The sequence below is a fragment of the Anopheles maculipalpis genome, chromosome 3RL (genome assembly GCF_943734695.1).
Source record: "Anopheles maculipalpis chromosome 3RL, idAnoMacuDA_375_x, whole genome shotgun sequence".
NCBI classification, from domain to species: Eukaryota; Metazoa; Arthropoda; class Insecta; order Diptera; family Culicidae; genus Anopheles; species Anopheles maculipalpis.
This window is the reverse complement of record NC_064872.1, coordinates 5,745,689-5,768,095: the sequence shown is the minus strand read 5'-3', so window position 1 is coordinate 5,768,095 and position 22,407 is coordinate 5,745,689. Positions and strand designations below refer to the sequence as shown.

Here is a 22,407-nt window from a genome sequence, read left to right as displayed (position 1 = left end):
ACAATCCGAATTCCTTAATAACGTAAAAGTTAACTGGAAAAGAATGTTAAATCTATGCCATTACCAGAAGCAAACCGGTTGATCACGTTTTTGGTGGAAATTTGAAAAGTGAACAGTGCACGATAAGTTTCGTTAAATAATGGTTGTTGTCAATGGTTTCGTTAAAAATCCGTCCCAACTACGGGGGAACGTTTCGGAAGATATTTGAATCGCGATCTTGTCCAGACTAAGTAATATTGAACTTTATACGCTAAAATTTCTATTGATTGTATCAAATAGAAGTAAATAAAGTTAAACCAGACAATACGGCACTGGACCGTCATAATTAATTATAAATAAATAAAGTTAGACCACTGAAAACCGTGGATTGCTCACATATAAATAAAAAAAAGCATCGAACAAAAGCTACCGCCCGCCGACATTCATACTTAACGAAAACGTCAAACGTAACCGGTCAACTGAACGAAGCAACATCGGGTACGCGTACCGTTCGTGCGTTCGGATTTTCCACGAACACCATGCAGCCGGTCTCAGCGATTCGAAACACTTGCCCGCACACCGCGTTTGATGCTGCTCGTGGAAGGTAGTTCGCGTCCGTTCGTAGTGCAGCAACGGCCTTTACTGAGTCTATTTTTTTTAAATAATAATATTTCGTTTGTTTCGCGATTGCGTGCCGGTTTTTTTTGCTTCGATTTCTTAAGCATACACAGTGTGTTATGGTTTTGCTGCAGAACATGTGAGATATGGGTGAGCAGTAATTCGGTTTGGAGTATTGTGATGGAGGAGTTGTACTGCAAAAAATGGTGTCAACAATAGGCAAAAAATTTACAAAATAATCGCAAAAAAGCAATAGATGGGGTTTCGGGAGCGCATGCACTTGCCCGCTTGATACGTTCACTTTCAGCTGGCGTTCTTCTTCACAGGCCGTGTGCAATCGATATTTTGCTTGCGGTGTAGGATGGTGTGTATGCCGTTGCTCCCGGTATCCTGGTCGTGTAGAGTTGTGTTTAAGGGTACATGCAGTTTAGAGAAATGTGTATGCGTGACCGTGGGAAATTCGTTCGCTAGTAGTTGAGTGTGGATGCAGGAAGTGGCCGATTCGATTTGCGGAATTGACATTTTAATATTCCGTACTAGATCCCGGCAAGGCCACAAGTCCTGTTTTTCTGGGTGTGATAATTGGGTCCAGCTGGTCACAATTTTCCGTATGATTGACCGTGATATCCCCAGCTCCCGAGACAGTGTGTTTGTGATGTGTTTATGATAATGTTCTTCCCATATTTTTCTTCTTGTCATCGTGCAGCTTTAACAAAGCAGTCCGTGAAGCAGAACCTGCATTGAAAAGGAGATTCCTTTTCCCCCCTTCCACGTGAATGTGAAGTGAAACATACAGCCACAGCGACCACGTGTGCGTGTGTGTGTGGAGATAGTGTGTCCCCGCGTAACATAAAATGGTCCAGGCGGCATATCAGCCCTCCGTAATATCAATGTTTGCTTAACTGATAGCCAAATTGATGGTTTTCGGATGATCTGTCCATCATCGCAGTACGCAGTGAGGCGAGTTGTGTGTATGTGCGTGCGCGAGTGTGTTTCAGCTGTCATCTTCCAGGGTGACACAAGTGTGCCTGCCGGTGGTGTAGTAGCGAAACGAATCTTTAGTAGCCTTTGGAAAGAAACAGATTCGTCCTCTCAGCTCACCATTATCCATCAAACGGTCGACTAGAGAAGATTTTGCAACGCGAAAGAGCTTAGAAGTGTCACGGTAAAAAAAACCGAAAGGAGTCCCGGTAGTGTATATTAGATAGCCTTCAATATCCGTGTGTGGTGTGTTTTGTGTGTGTGCGTGTATGTGTGTGTGTGTGTGATCAATCGTGTGTCCATTGTGCGTTCCGTGTCGCGTGAAGCCACAACAAGGATGCCTTAAGGGTCCGAGCGAGTCGTCGTAAATAAGAAAAGTCTCATTAAGATGACCGATCTCTGGGTTTCCCATTTTCCGGATGGCAATCGCAAGCATATCTCGAAAGTGATGGCCAAACTCCACGCATTAAGATCACCCGACCGAGCCGGAAGAGTGATTTGGGTGACAACGACGCCTGCATGTTGTTAGAGTCCTTGTTTTTGTTGTGAGCGCGACAAGAAAAAAAAAACGAAATTAAACTTCCTTTCTTTTCCGAAGCAAACTTCCTCTCCCATATACCGTCTCTGATGATGCCCGATAGTAATAGTAGCGTATCTTCTCGTTAAGACTCATCAGACCCAGAGGAATAGATGGCGTCCGAGACGGAAAATTCGATACCGGTTTGCCCTCCACTGCCGGAAGCGGCTAGCGAACGCACCGTGTACCGAAAGAAAGGGCGTGAAGTTAACGGTGATGGTAGTGAGCAACATACTGCCAGTGATAAGCGTTTACAGTGCCGGACGGAAACGGGCCCACTTGAGGGTGGTGGTGGTCCGGAAGGTTTAAAGTACGGCAAATATAGGGTGACAGCTCCCACCGGGGTCACGATGGCCAATGGGGAATGTAATGGGGTGGGAAATAAGGTGACGGTGGCAGTGGCTACCAGCCCGGTGGTTTCGGTAACGCTTGAAGAGATCCTGAAAACGTTCAATGCCCCCATATCGGAGGATCAGGCATGGGCGTTGATCTATCAAGCGTCCCGGATGTTTAAGGCGCGTCTGGAGGAACCTGGAGGCCGATTGCGTGACCTTCGGTTACCGTTACATCCGCACCAGCTGCACGTGCAGAAGGATGGTAGCTGCATCGTGACGGCAAGATCAGGTAAGTTCTCAAGACATTTACACTAAGGTAGTACAATTAAAGCGAGATAAGGGGCCGTTTGATGTTGGTGGGGAATTACCTGTGGGGCATAAAGTCTCTCAATATTTGTTTCCTTGTAACCTGAAGCCGGAGACGGTCACAAATCTGCGAGGGTGAATGAATTTTTGTGCTTAGGGCAGAAGTCTTTGTTCTGTAGGAGACACTTAAGCGTCTCTTTTGGGCTCGGGTTGCTTTTCTGTTTACCGTTTTACTTCCTACGCCTTGAAGAGCGTTAGCTTAGATGAGGATTAACCGCCAAAAACCTTTGGACTTGTTGACAGTGTTAGACAAAGTACCTGCATTATTACATCAGGGTTTAAGAAGTAGGAATCCTAATCAGGACTCTTGAAAAAAAGGGCTTGTTATTTGAAGCTTGAAGTAGTTGCAGATAAACAAAGTAACTTCTCTACTCTGACGCCCTTGCTGAGGTCACACTTCTGAAATACACTTCTGGAGCAGATGAAGTCATTGCATGAAAGAACCTTTTTTATCGCCACCGATCGGGGTGCTCTTGGCAGCGCGATCAGTAATCGCGCTGCACGAGCTTTGAGTAATTGTTTTTTTTCTCTTCTTCCGTTTTCACTATTGTCGCCAAATCTTGAATGACTTTCTTCTCGGTGTTAGTTTTTGCTGCATCGAAACGGCAATCGATTTGTGTTAAAAGGTAAAGAACATGATGTCAGCTTTATTGCGCTATACGTTGAAGGACTTTGTTCCGGTTATGAATATGACCTAATCGAGGGCAAACGTCTTTGCAAAAGACTTGGGAAAAAATGTCTCATAGAAATAATTGATGCGAATGGTTGGCAACAAAACTTAAAGGGAATTGATTACAGTCCCTCTCTCTTTCTCTTTCGTGTCGAGTGATGTGGAATTCCCCCCGGGAGGATTAAGACACCTCTTGGGTGCTTTTCGAGTGATGTGTTTTTGCTTGTTTTCCAATAGAATTCCTCAGTGAGACATATGTTGAGAGCGAATTCTGACACCGATATCTGTCACCCAGGGATGGTGCTAAGATGAGGCACATAAATCAGCTCCGGGTGTTTTTGGCTAGCTCGCGAGCGAGTCACTGGAGTGTGTCCCGACCAAAGACAGACTCCCGCACTATGTACATACTCGTATGTTATGTGTATGTGTGTGTGTGTGTATGTGGTGCAATCGATATAACTCTTCATGAAGCACCTTCCAGACACCGCAGCACTCCCAGGGCACAATTGGACGTCGTTTCTTATTTAGGACATTTTATAACGCCTCCACACCAAACGCCAAGAATTGAAAATTGAACAATAGCAGCGTGTTGTGTTTCGAAAATACGAGTTTTTCGGGGGTGCCCTGGAACACACCGTGCAATTGGTGCTGGGTGTGCACCACCACCTTCTCGTGATGCGTGAGCAGCAAAGCTAGATTGAAAGAATTGTTGGAATGGATTTTCGGAGTTCTATTTGGAGGTGTTGCTGCTACCCATCTGCTATCCACACAGCTCCATCGCAGGATGGTTGCGTTTTGCTTCTTTTAATGCGATAAGTGTGTACTTCCGTTTTTGTTTCCGAAGTGAAGCTCCCTGTATTTTTTTGGGTCTATTTTAAAAATAATTTGAATCGTGTGTTCGGGTTGATTGGGTCCATTTACTTCGACACCTTTTCGAAGGGAGCGCGGTACATATGGATGCCGTTTTTTTAGGTCTGTTCCAGTAAAAAAAAAGACTCACGGTAGAAAATAGAGTCATTGATTTTCGGTTGCGCATGATTTGAAAAATTTGGTAACCATTGCGTTTGGGTGCAGCTGTGTGGCGAGTTCTTGAGTTGCTTCATTCAATTATGTGAATAAACCCAAGACTTCGGAACGTGCGTGGAGTTAATTTTGAACTCCATTTGTGGATGCTTTGCGCGGGAGAAAGTGTTAAATTTTCAGAAGTAAAACATCATCGAGCCGGGAGAACACGGTGCCGATGATTAAGATCGAATAGGAGCAGAAGCAATTACTGCTGGAAGTGTGGTGAAATTAAGGCAATAGAATAGGTTTTGGAAGGTTGTTTTTTGCCAATTTATTTAATTTGTAGCAATAGGTTTAGAATCCGTTAGAATAAACCCGCTAGAATGTGGTCCGAATGGAACGAAATCTATAACATTCCCATCCAAAAAGACCTGGCAAAGGAAGGCTGGAAAGAGCTTAGAAAAAAAACACCACAAAAACAGCACATTTCCGGCTTTGGACACACATGTGGACGCTCGGCAGGTGTTGTTTGTTGTGCACAGAAGCCACGATTTTCCGCAACAACTGTAACTGTGGCCGTGCCTTGCCACGGTAAGTCGAACACAGAATCATCGGTACGCCAATCATATGTTTAATATTCCGTGGCTTGGTTAAATGAGCCCAATCGTTTTGCTGACCACGATTGGAGAAGAGTTAGAGTTAGTAAACTTCCTCTTTAGGACAGCCGTCCAGACTAATTTGGACAGTAATTGTACCGGGCCTCGTTCCGATCAAATGTACGAATTTCCTCCCTTAAATCGGTAAACGGTCAGCAAAACAAGGTAATGATAGAAAGGTGACTCGTGATGCACTTGCCTTCAAGTACTTGCTACTTGATGTTCATCAATGAAGAAGCCCATCGCGAGCATGGAACGTAATGGAAAACATCAATCAAGGGCTAGTTTATGGAAGCATCAAAGTACCTCGTATTGCAAGCAGTACTTTCGATTGCTCTGTGAGACCACATCCTCCGAGAAAAAGCTCTGCCTCCCTAAACCGTTTTGATGGGTCATGATCAAGACCGTGTGCCTCTTCTTGTACGTTCCAAGGTTTTGGCCAATCTCGGCAAGCTTAAGATCTAGCCTCATGGTCACGGTTTTTAATAATGACCGATCGATCTCTAGAGCTGAACCGACGGAGCCCATCCATACGCCCCTGCCTTTCACCGCATCCAAGTCCTCGTCCTGAAGCTCGAATCATATCTTGTTCAAGAATTGATCGACATAGCTGCGGTGCTGCTGCGGTGCTGCTGCGGTGGTGTTGAACTTTCGGTTTGGCCCTAATTGGAAGGAAGTGACTTCCCAATTTCCAAAAGCAAAACTGCTACCACTTCTGTGCCTACTTCTCGCGTGGTGTCTTTCTTTTACTTTCGTCCATTCGAGACGAGACTTCAGCGAGTTTTACGTCATTCGTGTTGGCTCTCTTGGAACGGTGCTGGCCAGGGTCAATCATTCTTGGGTTTTCGATTTTTCACGCTGCTCGTATCCGTCCGGCGTACGTATGCGTGGCTTTGGAGAAGGAGAAAGTCAAACAAAGCTAGCCGCTAAGGACACTGGCGCAGGTTTTGGTAATGAGCCTCAAGAGCAGTTGTTTCGGTCTTTGGAGCTTATTTGGATCAGTTGGGGCAATTTCGTTTGCCGATTTCTAATCAGCTTGATTGCGAATTGCGGAGATTCTTTGCTTAATTTAGAACCTTGGTTTTACTGCTCGAGGAGAATTCTTTTTTTCTTGATTCCAGTTGTCATTTTCCCCAATTTCCAAATCTCACAAAAAACTCTGGGGACTCTTGTTTGTTTCATAGGAACTGAATGGTGTAGTTCTTGCGGTTTCTTGCTTTATGAGCCCTAACCTGGATGTGGTTTTTGGTGTGAAATTATTCAGCATGATCTCTTCTTCTACTCCGAGTAGCCGGATGGGAAGCGAAACTATAAAATCTCAAGGTGAATGTCCGTACTACGAGCGTGTATGCTTAGCAGGGACCCATAGGGAACTACCCCTTTAGAGAGACACCAAAGTCTCCGGTGTAACTAGCACCTGCTACTTGCCCATCACACTGCACGCCCAACGTTTCACGCTTTCTCTTGGGAAGACATTCAAGGAGACATCATCACTTTGACACTTGTGTGGTGTTTTTTTTTCTTCCTGGGATGTGATAGAATATTTCCCCTTGTGTGCCCTCACCAGTAGGAGAAATACTGACTTCCCAAACCTGCTTGGATTGTTTTAAATCCCGCAAGATACTTCCAGGAACCCATATAAGACCCGACCTGACAGCATCTTACGCTTCCAGGGAAATGTAAGGGAAACTCCCGAACACCTTGAATGTCTGTTTGCTTTATCGCCGCAAGTGTCTCCTCCTCGACACCCTCGGGGAGGGTGGGTACTTGCGTTGAACGTTTTGAGTTTATGCCATCATGAGCCAAGTTTTCTAGCCTCATCTGTTGCGCGATTACATTAAAAAGTTCTCATTTGAATATCCGTGGGGTGCCAGCGGAATAAAATAAAAACATCATCTCAAGAATCTGCCGCACCTTACCTTCCGGCGTTTACGTGCGTGAGATGCTGGGTGCGTGCCTGACACTGTGCTGTATTGTGCCTTTGGAAAAAAAAAGTTTTTCAGAAAAGGTGCGTGAAAGCGCATTAAAATCTCAATGAGCTTAAAGTGTGAGATCGGAATGGGTAAAGCGCTACACCTGGCCATTACCTCCTCCCGGTCGTGTGGTTGTGCTTGCTTTTTGCCCTCGCGCCCTTAATTGTTAATTGTTAAGGGCATGCTTTTTTATGGTAATGGTAGTTTGATTTGCCTTTCCTCTTCATCTCTTGAGAGCATCACAAGTTTACGCGCGTCCTGTGCATACACACCAGGTAGCTTTTATTTTCACTTCGGTCCAGGTCGTCTCGGAGATGCCGCACTCGGGAAGACGTTAAGTGTCGTTGTAATCACCACCGAAACAAGAATGATTTATTAGTCAACGAGGGTACCCCGCGATACACTACTCGAGAAATTTACCTTTTTTTTTAAATAAAAAGGAAGTCTTGCCTCGCTCTGGTGCGTGTGCTTGTTATGTGGAGCAAAGATCATAGATCATTTCTTCACGCGAATCATGAAATCCATCGTATAAAACTACATATTTAAAAATGCATTTTGCTTCTCTGCTTTATGTCATTTTGGCACCACCCCGCTCTTAAGTGTACCTGGGGATTTATTGGAGGCGACCTCCCATACGCGTCGTTTTGATGCAAAGATGCCCTCAACCACTCTTGAGGCCGATTAAGTGTGATTATGAAATGTTTCGATTTTCGGGCCTGAAATCCAAACCTCCTCCTCGGCACGTGGTGGGGTGGGTGAATGCAGTAGAAATAGACACGAGATTGCGCTTCGCGAGTCGTTTTTGGGTGGTGGTGGATTTGTGGTCATCGTGTTGTGCGTGATGGTTGGTAGACACTATAATTTAGCTATTTTCTCTCGGTGTCTGCGTTTGATTATTCATCGAACATAAAGGCTTAACGATCGTTTGGCGAAATGCGGCAATATAAACTTCGCAATGGGCCGTAAATCAAACAGTGGGTCGAATGCATTTGCAAGATAAAAGTGTTTCAAAATTTCTCAACTGAAAAACAGTGATTAAGTGGACTGAAATCTTTTGGCAAAAAAGGCTTTCGGTTTACATTTGTACGCAATAAAATTGCGAACAATTTGGGTGCATCACGACTTTTATGAGTTTGACTACTGATGAGGAATTAGGAAGGAGGGGTTTTGAATCCATAGCGCAAGTGAATATCCGAATCTCCGGAACTCCAGACGAATCTATTGGTTTGACGAGAATACGGATTGAACTCCGGATTGAATACTCCGAAATAATCTACAGCAATTTTTGCCTTAAGGGTCCTCAGAATTGGAGTCCACAACTTGGCCTATTGCAGTCAACTGAGAGGACCTGCGATAGTATCTGCATTTTTGAAACATCATCTGATTGTTTCGACGCAATATCTGACGCCGTTGCGCTCTGTGTTGGTATAGTTGCATTATCACCAGTCCTCCCTCCCCTTCAAGTCGTTGGAATTCATCCAAATCTTGATGAATTAGTATTTCACAAGTCCTCACTGTTCATAAAACCATATCCGCGAGCATCCGCGATTTCGTATCCTCACCGGATACGATGGACCGTGGGCGGGGACGGAAACTGCGCGAAATGAGTCAGTGCGCAGCACCCGGGGGTCGATGGCGTTGTGGCGCCTTTGTTGCAGTTGAAAGATTTATTTCTCATTTCAGAGCAAACACATTGCGTGCGTGTGGGTACTGCTGCTCGACCGCTTTATTGTTATTTCTTGCGAGATGATCATCACACAGAGCGAGCGAGCGTGTGGAATTGGGAGGTTCGATTGCGTAGAAGTGCAGTTGGCACGGTATCGATGCGTGCCGTTTTTTGCTGTTTGTTTCACGCGTCTTCTCGCCATTGAGAAAACGGAGAGAAAAATGTGCGATTATGAAATAGTTACGCATTCCTTCGCGCCACACCAACCAGCCCAGCCGGCATCGCCGTGAGATGATGACGAGATGATGCGAGCTTGACGCTTCCTGCCTGTCCTGCTGGCGGCTGTTTCCTCATACCTCCACGAACGAACACTAGGGTGGTGGTTGAGCGCGCACGGTTTGTTGTCACATTTTGGGATGATGTTTTGTAGAAGATGTGGCTGTTTCTTTGCTTGTTTTAAATTTCACCATTTCTCGACGGTGTGACGAAGGAAAAATTGATTTTTCTGCCACTGCGCCTAATGTTCGGTGCGGTTCGTTACCGTGTGTTAATGTGCAGTTCGTTATCTGTCTTGTGGGGTTGATTTGGGTTAATGCAGCGTTATTTAAACAGCATGAAGACCCTTGACACAATTTCTGGCCGACTGTCAAGTTACATTTTTTTGTTGAATGTCTGATCCTACTCGAAGCAAAAGCAAGAGATTTATGGTGTGAAATATTTGGACTAATGTTCAAAGGCATCCTGTCAATTCCAACCAAAATACCTGAAGAACTAATCAAGCAACTCACTTTTTCAATCATTTAGTCTCTTCCTTGGTGGTCCTCACATATGGTGAGGAACTAAAAATATATGTGTCGAGTGTGAAGCTCTCAGATTCTTCAGAGCTCATACCAACCTAATGCATGTGTGTGTCAAACTGCAGTCAACTGCAGTAAATGATGCAATTTGTGACCTCTTTCTAACGAGTCGTAAATACGCTCAGTTCGGTTCGGTTTCGAAGGTGACGTGACACCCTAACAAGACACGGATGCTTTCGAAATTCTTCGGGCTTCAGAATATCTCTCAACAGATTTCTTAAAAGATTTTCTTCCTTCACTCCGATATAACCTTAAAAAGAGAGGACCTCTTAAAGGGGAAGAATTTTGAACAGTTTGAAGAAGAAATGTTTATTTTTTGTCGAATCGTGAATCGAATCTAAGCAATCGATCCGCCGGGTTCATAGATAGATGTTTTTTGGTAATGCTTAGCTGTAATAAAAGCTGGCGTCTTGATACGCCTTCTTCACACGTTCCCCTAATTGGAAAGAGGCTTATTTTAGCAGCTTTGTCGAAACATCTGAAAGCGTTATTCTCTCTCACTGCCCCTTAAAAAGGATCGTGCATCTTTGTTGCTGGCGGGTGTAGATGTTGATGCCTACTTTTTCACATTTAATAAATTGTTTGTTATGCATTTCGAACAATCCTCCGCATCTTGTGGTGTATTATCAGCGAATTATACGACGCGGAAGTCAATAAACCTTGGCTTGAGAGAGAGATAGAGGGACTACACACACACACACGCACAAATTATTGACTAGCGAATGAATTCCACGACGACGGGCGACGTTTATAACTGTTCTCCGTGTTGATTGGATTTTACCATAAATGAGCGATGGGAAGACTTGACTCATCCAGATTTCGCTCGTTCCCCGGCCGATATCGTATCAGAAAATATCGGTCAAACCATGGGGAGTGGGGCCGAAAAATTGCTGTCAGATGTGTTTTAGTTTTACTTTTTGTTTTTTTTTTTTTGGAGGTGAACACACCCGCCTACCGGCTGATCTCATCTCGGGCGGGCGGCTGCTTTCTTTCGCTAATCCCTTTGGCGGACCAGCGGAGTGGAAGAAACCTGACAGAAACGGCAGGGAAAATTTCTACTGCGGCATCATACGCTTTGATATTGGCTTCTTCATTCGCATGCCGGAACAATGTAACTTTTCTTCTCGGTGTTTCGTCACGTGATATGATACAATCCTCCAATGTAACTAGGCAAATATTTTTGTGTTTTTCTTTAGTGCAAAAATTGGAGGACGTATCCAGACTTAAGAAACTTAATGGGAGGGAGCCAAACATGTGCCAAAATTCTTTTAATTTAGATGGCATGAAATGGATTTTATTTAAAATAATTAAAAAGTCAATGACTCTAGATGCTTTGTCCTCCGAGTCCAGTTTTGCGTTTTGCTCATAATCGTGCACAATAACATGCGCCCATTGACCGGTTCTGCGCTGGGAAGCGGTCCATAAAAATGTCACCGGACACCCCACGGAACAGTTTTATGCTTAGTTGAATAATTTTTTTGTTCCCTCTCGCCATTACGGCTCCGACTTTAATCGTTTTGATGAGCTTAGCAGCAGGTCTACAATCCAAACGACGTCTCGTTCCTGTCTCGCGCTGGTGCTTGGAGGATAGACTAAATGCTCCACTAGTCGCCGAACGTGTGCAAACTATTTGTGTGATCCGTGTGTGATGTGATATGTTTCGTTCTCTTGTAAGGGGAGCTCGGAAAAAAAAGATCGAAAATTGGGAACGAAGATACTAGCAGATCAAATTCCACAGCTTCATGTGGACGTAGAGTCGAGATTTCGATATTCTGCCAACGGCTGCTCCTCCCCAATTATTATCTGTTCCCTTTTCTCCACCAAGAAGTATCCTTTTCGCGACCAGGCTGAAACCGGACTGTGTTATCGTCCGATGCTTTCCGAGCTTGCCTCTGCGCTGTCGACGATTATGAATGAAATCGACCAAAAGGTGTTTCATGTTTTTGTACGCTTTTTTCCTAGGTGACCGTTGTTGTTTTCAGCAGCGAATAAAGATAAGAAAGACGAGTGTGTGACAAAGAGGATGTCGTGGTGGTTTGAGCGTGTGCCTAAAAACAGTTATTGCGAATCGGCGAGAGCTCCAGAGAAGAGGGCATTTGATCGTCGTATCTTTCACTGACATGTGACGGGGCACATTCCGAATGAACACGTACCTAAACTCCTTAGTGTTGCTTCATGCGCCGGAGGTCCGCGTTGGGGTTGAGCGTTCTATCAAACCCGGGTGCTTCAGGAATTGGGGTCCGGTGGGCTAGATTTTGCCTGGATAGACATCATATGACTTCTTTAATTTGAACTTGCGAGAAAAGCAAAAGGCTGGCTCGCATCACAAGCAAACCCAGAGAGCATGTGACGTTCACCGGTAGGATTAGCTTTTTGAGGGTGCTCTAGACAAACATCTGATGGGCAAATAAATATGCGTGCAGGTGATGGAAGGAACATGTAGCGCGCATGCCGTTTTTTGGTGGGGGGGGGGGGTTTACTTCTTGGTTGGCCGTTACAAGCTGCGGCATTGCTTTTGGGAAGTGTGGCTCCTTTCCGCAAGGGACGCGATCCCGCAAGCGTTTGACCCAGTTCCCGAAAGTAAGTGAATTAATGGAATACAAGCGATGACGTCCGGGCAGACAGGCTGCGGAATCTATCATCTCGGTGTTGGAGTAGGGAACGAAAACAAATCCGGAGAAGCCGGTGTGTCGGTAACACCGTTGATGAAGCTGGGCGAAGCTCACATAAAGCCGAAACCCGACGGGCCGCGTATCACGAGAAACAAAGCGAAGGAATCCGCTATTGCTAGTAGTACTCCACCAGAACGGCAACAGAAGTTTGCTCCAATTTTTCCCCGATCGCGCCTGCATTTGGTCGCTATTACAGTATCCAAGGCGCGGGAATAGACGGAACCGATGAAAGAAGTTAAATTCGTCTTTTCCGCAACTAAATTTCCTGCCGCAAGCGGGCAACCAGCAAAGGCAGCAAAACCTTATTAAGGTGCTGTTGTTGGAGATTCGGAACAAGACGAAGTGCACAGCAAGTGGGAAGCCGCGCGGTGTGCCGTGTAAATGGTTTTGTTTTTGATCACTTAAGGTGTTGAAGATGAAAAGAATCGGGTGGCGATGGCCGGCAAAACCTGCCGGGAACCAAATTGCTGTAAAACTGTTTGACGAGAAGGAAATTTTTAAATTTTTCTGTGGTGAGCAAAGAAGACAGAGACAGAAAGCAAATCGCTCTGACTAAATCGATCTAATTCGTGGTGCGGTTGACGATTTGTAGTTTTAGTTTGTGGTGCCGATTTGCAGCTGGTGTTGTTGTAAAAAAAGGGAACCGCAAAAAGCAGTACACCGAACGGTGGATTTTTCGGGAAATTGATCTACTTTACTTGAGCGTGTTTCGGGCTTTTGGGGGACTTTGACCATGGAGAATGGTGTTGAGTAATGTTGGGTAATTACTCGGACTCATACGATCAGATTTCATAATTGGGGTACGATAAAGTCGTACGTTGAAATTAGGGTGTGGTTATAAAAAGTAATTCAGAAATTGTTGAGACTTTGCGACGAAAGTAAGTTAAGATTTTTGTTATTTTTGATAGTCGTCTCGACATTTTTTATTTAGGAGGACCCAGCAAGTGTAATTATTCATGATCATAAGCCAGCTAATGAGGAGGCCGCTCGATAGCGTTGTGGTTAGAGGGCCTGGTTTTTACCACGACTGGATTGGGTATCGAATCTTACCTGTGCCGTTCTTTTCCTTTCTCAGGGGCTACTATCCATTGGTGTGTAAAAAAGGAGTAAGGACCTCTTGTTATTGTAATAGAATTATCTCAAAAAGAAGTGCTCTCGTCATCAGGATACTAAAACCATCAGTCCGAGCTTATCTCTATGTTACTAGATTGACCATAAGAGTTTATCCCAGGTTAATTAAATACCCGTTGGAAAACCGATGGGCAATTACTTGGTAGTGACATGTGAGACTTCACTTCTACCAACGTCTTGATTATAGAATGTTAAAGAATTTAAAAGACCATTAGAATAGTCTTTCCCATGCAATAGTTTAACAGTCTTTTTGTTGAAGTAATTTTAACTGTATTTATCCTAACCACCTTCCCGAGAGGCAGAAGGTCGGGCGTAGGTTTTAGCGAATTCCCATGCCAGACGTTGCGAATGTCATGCTCCAGGTCCTCCCGAGTCTTTGTCCTCTATCAGCAACTAAAACGCTCTTTGTGACGACCCTTTTCCGACGGTCCGTGGTGTGTAAAAGAAGGTCCGCTAGGGTAAAGACGACCTCGAGCATTCGCGCACGAGACCTAGCGGAGCCATCGCTGCCTAGGTCGCATTCCAGCACACAAACACACACACACACAAACAGAGCAGCAATCAGAGATTTTCTTGCGCGAATCCCTAGCTTTAAGGCCTACATAAGTTAAGGGGAGGACACAAGCGTTATGCAATTTTCCACCTTCTTGCACAGGTAAACGATCAGTTTAGTTGCGCATCGTCGTTCGCTTCGTGCGCGCAGTTTTCTTGTGAGACGGAGGTCGCTGCGCTGGAGCATGATAGGAGTGGGATCCATGCAAAACCCATCGGACGGTAACGTGGAAAACAAACAAATTTGTGCTTCACTTAAGTGTATCCTACTCTGCCACCTGTGTTTTCGTTCCTTACCAGACCTCGTTACGCTAACGCTGGTTGATGGGTTTTTGCTGATGCTTTATTTAGATGCTTCCGCCGTTTGGACGTATTTAAAACCACGCCACTATCGAATGTGTGGTGAATTTGTATTTCGCTATCTTTTAGTTGGCTAAACAAAAATCTGTGTGTTGCGGTTGGAAAGAACAATGCCAAGGGGGGCGACTTGTTGTTGGTGGATTGCTGATGACAATCCGGAATGGTGCATCTGCTAGATCTCTCGTGTTATGTGGTGCAGGTTGAAGATTGAAAGAAGGATAAGAATTAAAAGGACCGATGTACCGGGACAATGATGCAAAATACAGTTATACAATCGTTTTTTGCATAAGAATCATATCACACCGGTTTGCTGAAATCAGACGTCAGTAGAATAGAGATCGTACGAAGAGATTTGGAAACTGAACCTATTGCAGTTGTTGGATACTGCTTCAGGCTCAATAAGGTCTAGGTCTATTAGCATGCTGAGTTCGCTGTTCGTGCATTGTAGCATTGCAAATGACCCCAAACTTTATGATACCAATAGATTAATTGGCTGTTCATTGCTCCAGTACATGCCCTAATTTACTCACAGAATATACGAAATTTTATAGCCTTAACAAGCGACAGAAAATCCAACATCTAAAAATTGTCCACCAAACTGGGCCTCTTCGTTTTTCATTCGCCTGCCGCTCACACGTTAAATAATGGCAGCTGGCACACAAAAAAAAACCTGCTCTCGCCCGTAGCGAAATGGAAATGAGCCGTCCATCGCTATACAAATTAAAACTCGCACCGCAGCACATGTTCCAGGTCGATCCATGGTCAAGGTCAGTGGCCTGAATAATATTGGCAGCGTGCGAATGACTGTCGCTGCACGGCCACCCTCACGCACCCGATGTTTGCCGATTGTTCGAACACACAAGAACGCACTGTAATGGGTGCTGGAAAGCAAAATTGTGAAGAATAATTTATGCTCAGGCAATTTCGCTTTTCGCAGACAGGGCAAAAAGGGCAAACACATCGACCAAGAACAATGGGCGATGTGCTAATTAGAGCTTTCACACTCAACCGACCGACTGGACAGTGTCGCTCATCAGACTGTCGAGTGTGTCTTTGAATTGTTGTCTTCCGGCGGATGAGTAGGACATGGGCTTATGCGACGTTGAAGCAGAAAAACCTAATAAGGATTGATGCAGAACGAACTTTAGAAGGTTTTTGTGAAGAAATTGAACGGAAGAATTCTAACCCTTTGTAGAATAGGGCTTTTGCTTTTAATTTGGACTTGATGTACATCGCAACGATTAGATCTAGTCCTGTCATGAAGGGTCGTTTTTGAGCTAATTAGACACCCCTTCTTTAAGTATGATTGCCCAAGTGTCAACTAGTCGGCTTAAGGTGTACAGTTAGACTAGGTGATGGTGTTGCGTATCAGACGTTGAAGATCTCGGAAGAGTACTGTGTGAATTTCTTTTATTCTAACGAACAGAGTTGTGTAGTTCTGTTTCGGATCTCTCTTTGCATGCTAGTTTTACGATGCTTTCTTCCCTTGGAAGTGTCCTCATAATTGTTTTCAATGGCGTGAAATCTTCGAACCCTCAACTCCCTACAAACGATAAGATCTCGCGACTTCACTGAGCATGAAGCTACTCGACGAAGTGCTTAAGATGATCTTGACAGTGAAGACGAAAATCGGGATATACCTTTGCTTTTTCACCTTTAAACCGGAATTTGGGACACCTTGGTCGTTGTTAATGGCTTTCCTGTGACACCGAACCTTTACCGCCCATTTGGACACTTTTCCCACACATTAAAGTCCGTACGCTCACGACACTGACGCGCTGGAAAGGCAGATCAACCTGTAATTTCATTGTTTTATTGGTATTATTTAATTCGTGTGATGCATTTTCATCCGCCCTGTCCGTCCCCCACTACTTCTGCGTGTTTGATTTTGGAGCAGAGCGCACATTATTTTGCGCAAACATCCGTAGTGGCAAAATGTAGATCTCCGATCTCGGATCACCTTTCGCCGGGTTGCGTGCCTTTGCTGGTGGTCGGTATGGGCCTTTTCCTGTGGCGCAGGGTAGTTAGTTTTACGACGTTGAGTGATTGCTCTCGTTTCATCGCTTCCGGACGAAGATTTGGGTAGTTGGTGTGCAACGTTGAATGGGCTAATGTTTGTTGTGTTGTGGGGATTGTTGGCTGTTTTTTTTTTGTTGGTGGAGTGCAAAATTACTAAGAGGTCTCTTCCGACATATTTACGTCATGAGGGACGTATTACAGGTGAAGACTCTACAGCCACGCTCCACCGTTGTCCATCAGACATTACTGGCGTGAGAAACAACGACTAGAGAGGCGCCGTTCCTAAAATCATTGAAGCATTCCGGCAGAGTGTATAGGAGTTTGGCAATTGAACGCTAACATTTTGGCTAACTTTGTTGCCCTCCGAGTGGAATATCATCTACCATTTCCACCGAGCATGGCGGTCGCCACGTGACGATGATGGATTCGAATTCCGCTCAGAGACGCTGGTGATGGACGACGGTGATGTTGGTGGTCCGTAAAGTTTTGTTGCTTTTTATGAGATCAATTAATTTATGAGCGCGGCAAGTAGTTGAACAAGCTGGCGAAAGAGACAACGGAAATCCTACAAATTACTGTGCGGAGATCTGACAGAAATGTATGATACATGAGCACTTACTGCTCCGGAGTGGCTTAAAACACCCTTAAGTGATGAATGCCGAAATCAGAAAATGTGATGGGCATGTGTTTTATGGTTATGGTGATTGCTTCACTAGACATGACGAAGTAGTTGATGTGTGTGTGGTTTGATGTTGGGGGTGACGATATTGTGCAATAAATGCGTAGGGAAAACGTCAGATTTGAGCACATCCGTTTTGTCACATGAAATAACTTTTGGAACCTGGGTGTGGTGTGGGGTAGTAAAGAAATGTTTCATTTCTTAGGCCCAACTTTATGAACATTGTCTTGGGGTGTGGAGAAGACCGGAATTTAATTTGGTCTGCTTGGAAATCCAATTAGGCGCATATACTTAGAGAGCGTTTCTGGATAAGCAATCTGAGGGTGTAGTAAATGCCATCTCCACAAGGAACTTCTGGTTCATTTTGATGATCAATCCCAAAAATTGTTCACCATTTCCCATAAGTCGCGCACGCATTCACCCTCCAGCACTTCGATGACACATATCGAGGTGTCCGGTAGTGACAAAAAGAAGGGGAAAAAGTCCCAAACCAGAATTTCCCGCCCTCGAGGTACTTTCTACACACAGTTACTCTTAACGACCTTCTCTCACTTCTCCTGGTGTCCCCACACTGCCCCCACTGGGGGCTGTTTTTTCCCTCATCGAAGCTCAACCAGACCCGTTGGCATGATTGCGTTTCGGCGTGATTTGTGGTACGTTAATTAACAGCAAGATGAGTCGCGTGGAATAGTAGTGTGTGGAACTAGTTTTTTTTCTGTGTGTGTGCCTCCACCCTCAGCTCGTCTTGACTGTTGACAGATAAAGATTAAAAGACACCCATGCATCACCTATCTACTACACTAGCTCACATGCGGACTTGACGTTGATGAGATTTTTTGCTGTTGTTTAGTGTAGTAGATGCTTTCTTTCGGGAAAGCCTGTGAAAAAAGATGTGTATGTGTGTGCGGTGATAATAATCGGGGGTGGGTGGATTTTTGCTGCTATCATATATGGCCGCCCTGTAATGCCCCAATCACCGTGATGATCATCCGAGCCAAGGCAGTCATGTTGTCACTCTTCGCCCTGCATGGATCATGCATTTTTGGGGGCGTGCGTGCGTGTTGCTGCTGCAAGTGAAAGCCTTTCACATCACGGCATGATATGTGAAAAAAGGGATGGGGAAGAGTTTTCCCATGGATCACGGTGCGTCATCTGTTTTGTCTAAACTTTTTTTTGTGATAGGTGGTGTGATCTATATATTGGGGCAGGAGCTCTAGGAGGAGGGGACAGGAGAGTACTTTCGCTTTTAAGAAGCTGGGAGGTAGATGACTCATGAAAATTGAGGAATATTGGATGTTGATGTCACTATGTATGACCCGGATTGTTCGGATTGAGAATTCTGCACATATATCTGCCCAAAACTCGTCCAATCAATTATAAAAATCAAGCCTAATGAATCGTGCCTCCTTGGAACGATCAACTGACTTGAACTGTAACCTTGAGACATAAATTTCGCTTTTCATTGCACGGTTCAGTGAACTAGTGAACTCTCAATTTCATTAAAAGGAGTATATTGGTTACCTATAATTGATTTTGTACCTCGTAATGAAACCTAGCCCATCTTGGAGCATCACTTTGAAATTTTTGTAAACAATTTTTCAACCGCTGAACCTTTCGCTCCAGGTAAAAACAAACTAAACTATGTTGCATTGATGCCACACTGCACACCCCATATCCTCCGGTCGTCACTGTCATGTTGGGGTGCAGGATTTTTTATGCTTTCGAATTAATTAGAAATGTCATTAGGCAATGGAGCTGCGGCTTTGTGGGCTCGAGTTTTTCCCCTCTTCCTCGTGCTTGCTTCAAATTTGCTCAAAGGTAGCGATGGAAAGTTTGAAGGTATTTATATTTTCGGGCCGGTTTGGGGCCGCGTTTGTTTAGGCTTTTCCATCGGCAGGTGGTGGCTTTGGCACGCCATTTTCCCTTCGCATTTTGACGGCGGCATGTTGCGGCTTTTTGTTTTGTTGGTCGTGCTTGGACGTGTTTTTTTTTTCTTCTTTATAAATTACAAATTTTTCACCATCACTTTTCTCGATGCGCGGCCGGTAGTAGTTTGTTATTTAGTTGCCCTTTTTCACTCCCTCCACCGGCCCTGTGCGGGTGGGGTTACCCTTTGTGCGTGTGGGAGACGCTCTTCGGAGGCGGTTTGTTGACGGTGCCGGTGTGACTAATGCGGCACTGTGGGTGATACAACTTTTCCATCCTCCATGGTGCACCTCCACCCGATCAGACTTGTGTTTCACTTTCGTTGAAAGTTGTTTTTTTTTTATCTCGACGAAAAACAAAAAAAAAAAACTACACGCTACAGCTTTCCCGCGCAATGGGAAAAGTGACCTGCGGCGATGAACATAGCCAGGCGGGCCGCCGGGAAGAGGCACGCGCAGTCGATGTTCACTGTTTTGTTGGACAGGTTTTAGCTTCGTCTGATGGTAGAGGAGTAAAGTTCGCGGCGACGGTGCGTACGAAAGCAATTTTTTTTTAAATGAATTTTCCCGCCATCAGTTGTAAGAGCTAAGTGTGGTTAGTTTTCTGGTCGTTAGTTTTTACGGCGACAGTTTCGGAAACATTGAAACCTCTATTTTTGTGGGGGGAGTCTGGGGATGTCATCTTTCGACTACCGTCCCCTCCTTCGCCATTCGCTCGCAGCCTTCCTGGTGGTGATGAAAATTTGTAATTAAATTGCTGTGGGGTTGTGGGTGCGTCTTGTTGTTTTTTTTTTCTGTTTGTACGTCATAAAACAATCAGAAAATGCATTCAGTGCATGTAGGATGATCGTTCAGGCCTCTGGGGACGATGGAGGTGGCGGCTATGGGCGGGGATGATGGATCCGAAAAGTTTCGGAAAGGAAAAGAATATAATTTTTAATAGCGGTATGTGAAGTGTCCATACGTGGGAGAGTTGCATACAATGTCCGGGAAGATACGCGAGACTGTAAAAAAAGTTACGGTGCGTCAAACATCAACATATACAGTTGAGGATTTTACTGTGATTCAAGTTATTGACATGGGACCCTAAATGTGCTTCGAGAAAAACATAATTGCTGGCATGGGGGAAAGAAGTTGAATCTGTTTCGGGGATTAGTAGCATTATATGTCCCGGACATGAAAAGCAGCTTAGGGACATGGTCGTTTTTGTTGAATTACTTGTTCCTGAGTGAAATAAAAATTATTTATAATTTTCCCAAAAAGAGAGAAATATTGGAGAGGTTGTACCGGGAATTGATGGAGAATATTTGTGTAGATGTGCACCAAACGTATCAGAATTGGTATTGCAGGATTCTTTCAGGTCGCAGAGCCAACGAAGACAAATCATAGAGTCGTAGTGTCATGTTGGATATTGGAGCGAATAAGTTATATTTCAAAATAGGTCTACTTTGGCAAAGAATCACGACAAATACGAGAATCTTCTTATCTCCAGAACTAGTCAGAGAACCATTCTACTCAAGCGTTAACTCGAATGATACCGCTACGATCAAAAGCAGGTACGTTCACCTTTTCCGTACGGGAAAGTTTGTAAGCCCTTGCATAAACCGGCTGCCCATAGTTCCTGTTGCTACCGATGGCTTTATTACAGCACTCTGAGTGCATTTTCCCCGGCGTTCTGGCGTTTTTTTTCCCGTCGTTAAAGGGCAGCTGTTTTCCGGTGTACGCGGCGTTGTTGTACGCGCGTTCATCAAAGCGTAACACTTAATGGGGACTCAATTCTATCTCGCCCCCTACTTGCATTGGTGGTTAGAACGTAACTTTTGTTCTGAACATGACTTTCCAAATGTGTACGGTTCCGCTAGCTACATGCATTTGCTTCTGAGCTTTTGGATAGTACCGCGATTCTTCGATGGCGCACTATTCACTCGCTCAAGTCTGGCGTGAAAGATTTAAAGGGTCACGGTCGATGTGTTGCTAAATTGTAATAGGGAGCTTGCAGTCTGCTACCATCTGATTGTGTGCTCCGATGCTCATTTTCCGTTGATAATGCTGTCAACGTTTACCCGTCTCTACCGTTAATTTCGTGGAATCTGGCCTAGTGAGTGCGGTAATGTTCACGAGCTAGCCGGTCCTTTTTGCCGAGAGAGTTGCACCGTACCGATACCACCGTACGAAGCATCCGGATCGTTGTGATGCGGTACTACGCATATGATCATATGCAGACGAATATCTTCCCATGCACCTGCAGCAGGAAGTTGTGTGACCTGATGCTGCATAGCACAACACTCAAGGAAGGACCGGTTCTTTTACCGGGGAGAAAGAATTTACAGAATGTTGCTGTTTGTTGTGGGGATGCGGAGAGGATGCTGCTGCTATTGATGAAGTGTGGTACATTCCGGCAGGTCGAGAGAAAAAAAATGCTCAAGAACAAGTTCTCGACTCATGTAACGAGTTTTGCATGCTTTTTTATGAAAATGAGATAGCGAGAGAGAGACAGAGAGGAAAAAAAGAAATGTTAAACATGAGTACAAAAATATGAAAAAACCGTACTAGCGGTCCGTCCCTGATAATGCTTCGTAGCATCACAAGAATGTTTCGCGTTGGATAAGAAGAAGAATTGCATAAAGGAAGTACAAAAGTGGGTAACGAAGGCAAAGTCCTGGACAGACTTGTAAAGGTGTTATTTTGTCTTGAGCAATAAACATAAACATTTTATTAATAGTGAGTATTAACTAAATATAGTTATAGGAGTTTTGAGATAAGTTTACACGAAGAAATAACAAATTTTTGGTTTATTCTTGACTGATTCTTTTTGCCCTCATAAATGTGTGGCCATTGTCTCAACTGTTGTTTTTCTGGTAAAATTATCCAAAAACCCTCTAATAGGAACAATCCATCAAATAATTCCCCTCAAACGTTGTTATCTGATTGCCGATTGAAGTCATAATTTGTCCAAATGTGTCGGATTCGTTCGTTAAAATTCATCTCATACTAACGAGCCATCCGGTCATTGGCGTGCAATGTAAAACAAAAGGAAAAGCGTGGCTACAAAAACAAACCACAAATTGCAATTTTCCGTGTTGCGAATAGAGGTAGTATCTGTGCACCCACCACCATTCAAAGTTTGATCATCTTCACCGTCTAGCTGACGACTATATTCTGCACTTGTTTTGTTCGATTTTATTTTCCAACACAACAAATGCATTGGAAACTGCTACTGGTGTGCGAATTCACTTGCTAGGTTGAAGATCCATCATCATCCGATGGATCAAACGTAAAACGGGAGAAACAAAATAAAACGGAAGCCTCCGGATGAACATTCATCTTCCGGGAAGAGGGCCATTTGCTAATCACTCTTTTTGCCCCGTTTAATTTCGCATTTGGTG

General features: G+C 44.5%; 3 protein-coding genes across 6 annotated transcripts in view; all 3 read left to right on the top strand.

The window, feature by feature from the left end:
- The window catches only part of LOC126564726 (transforming growth factor beta regulator 1), a 138,202-nt gene that overhangs the window by 30,296 nt on the left and 85,499 nt on the right, over window positions 1-22,407 (top strand). The window lies entirely within an intron of this gene.
- The window catches only part of LOC126565370 (trafficking protein particle complex subunit 4), an 85,073-nt gene that overhangs the window by 24,563 nt on the left and 38,103 nt on the right, over window positions 1-22,407 (top strand). The window lies entirely within an intron of this gene.
- The window catches only part of LOC126563913 (protein spire), a 115,018-nt gene continuing 94,879 nt past the window's right edge, over window positions 2,269-22,407 (top strand). For all 4 annotated transcript variants that reach the window (XM_050220709.1, XM_050220707.1, XM_050220706.1 and 1 more), the window contains exon 1: window positions 2,269-2,779. In XM_050220709.1, the coding sequence (XP_050076666.1) occupies window positions 2,269-2,779 (511 nt within the window). The remainder of the gene's footprint in view (window positions 2,780-22,407) is intronic.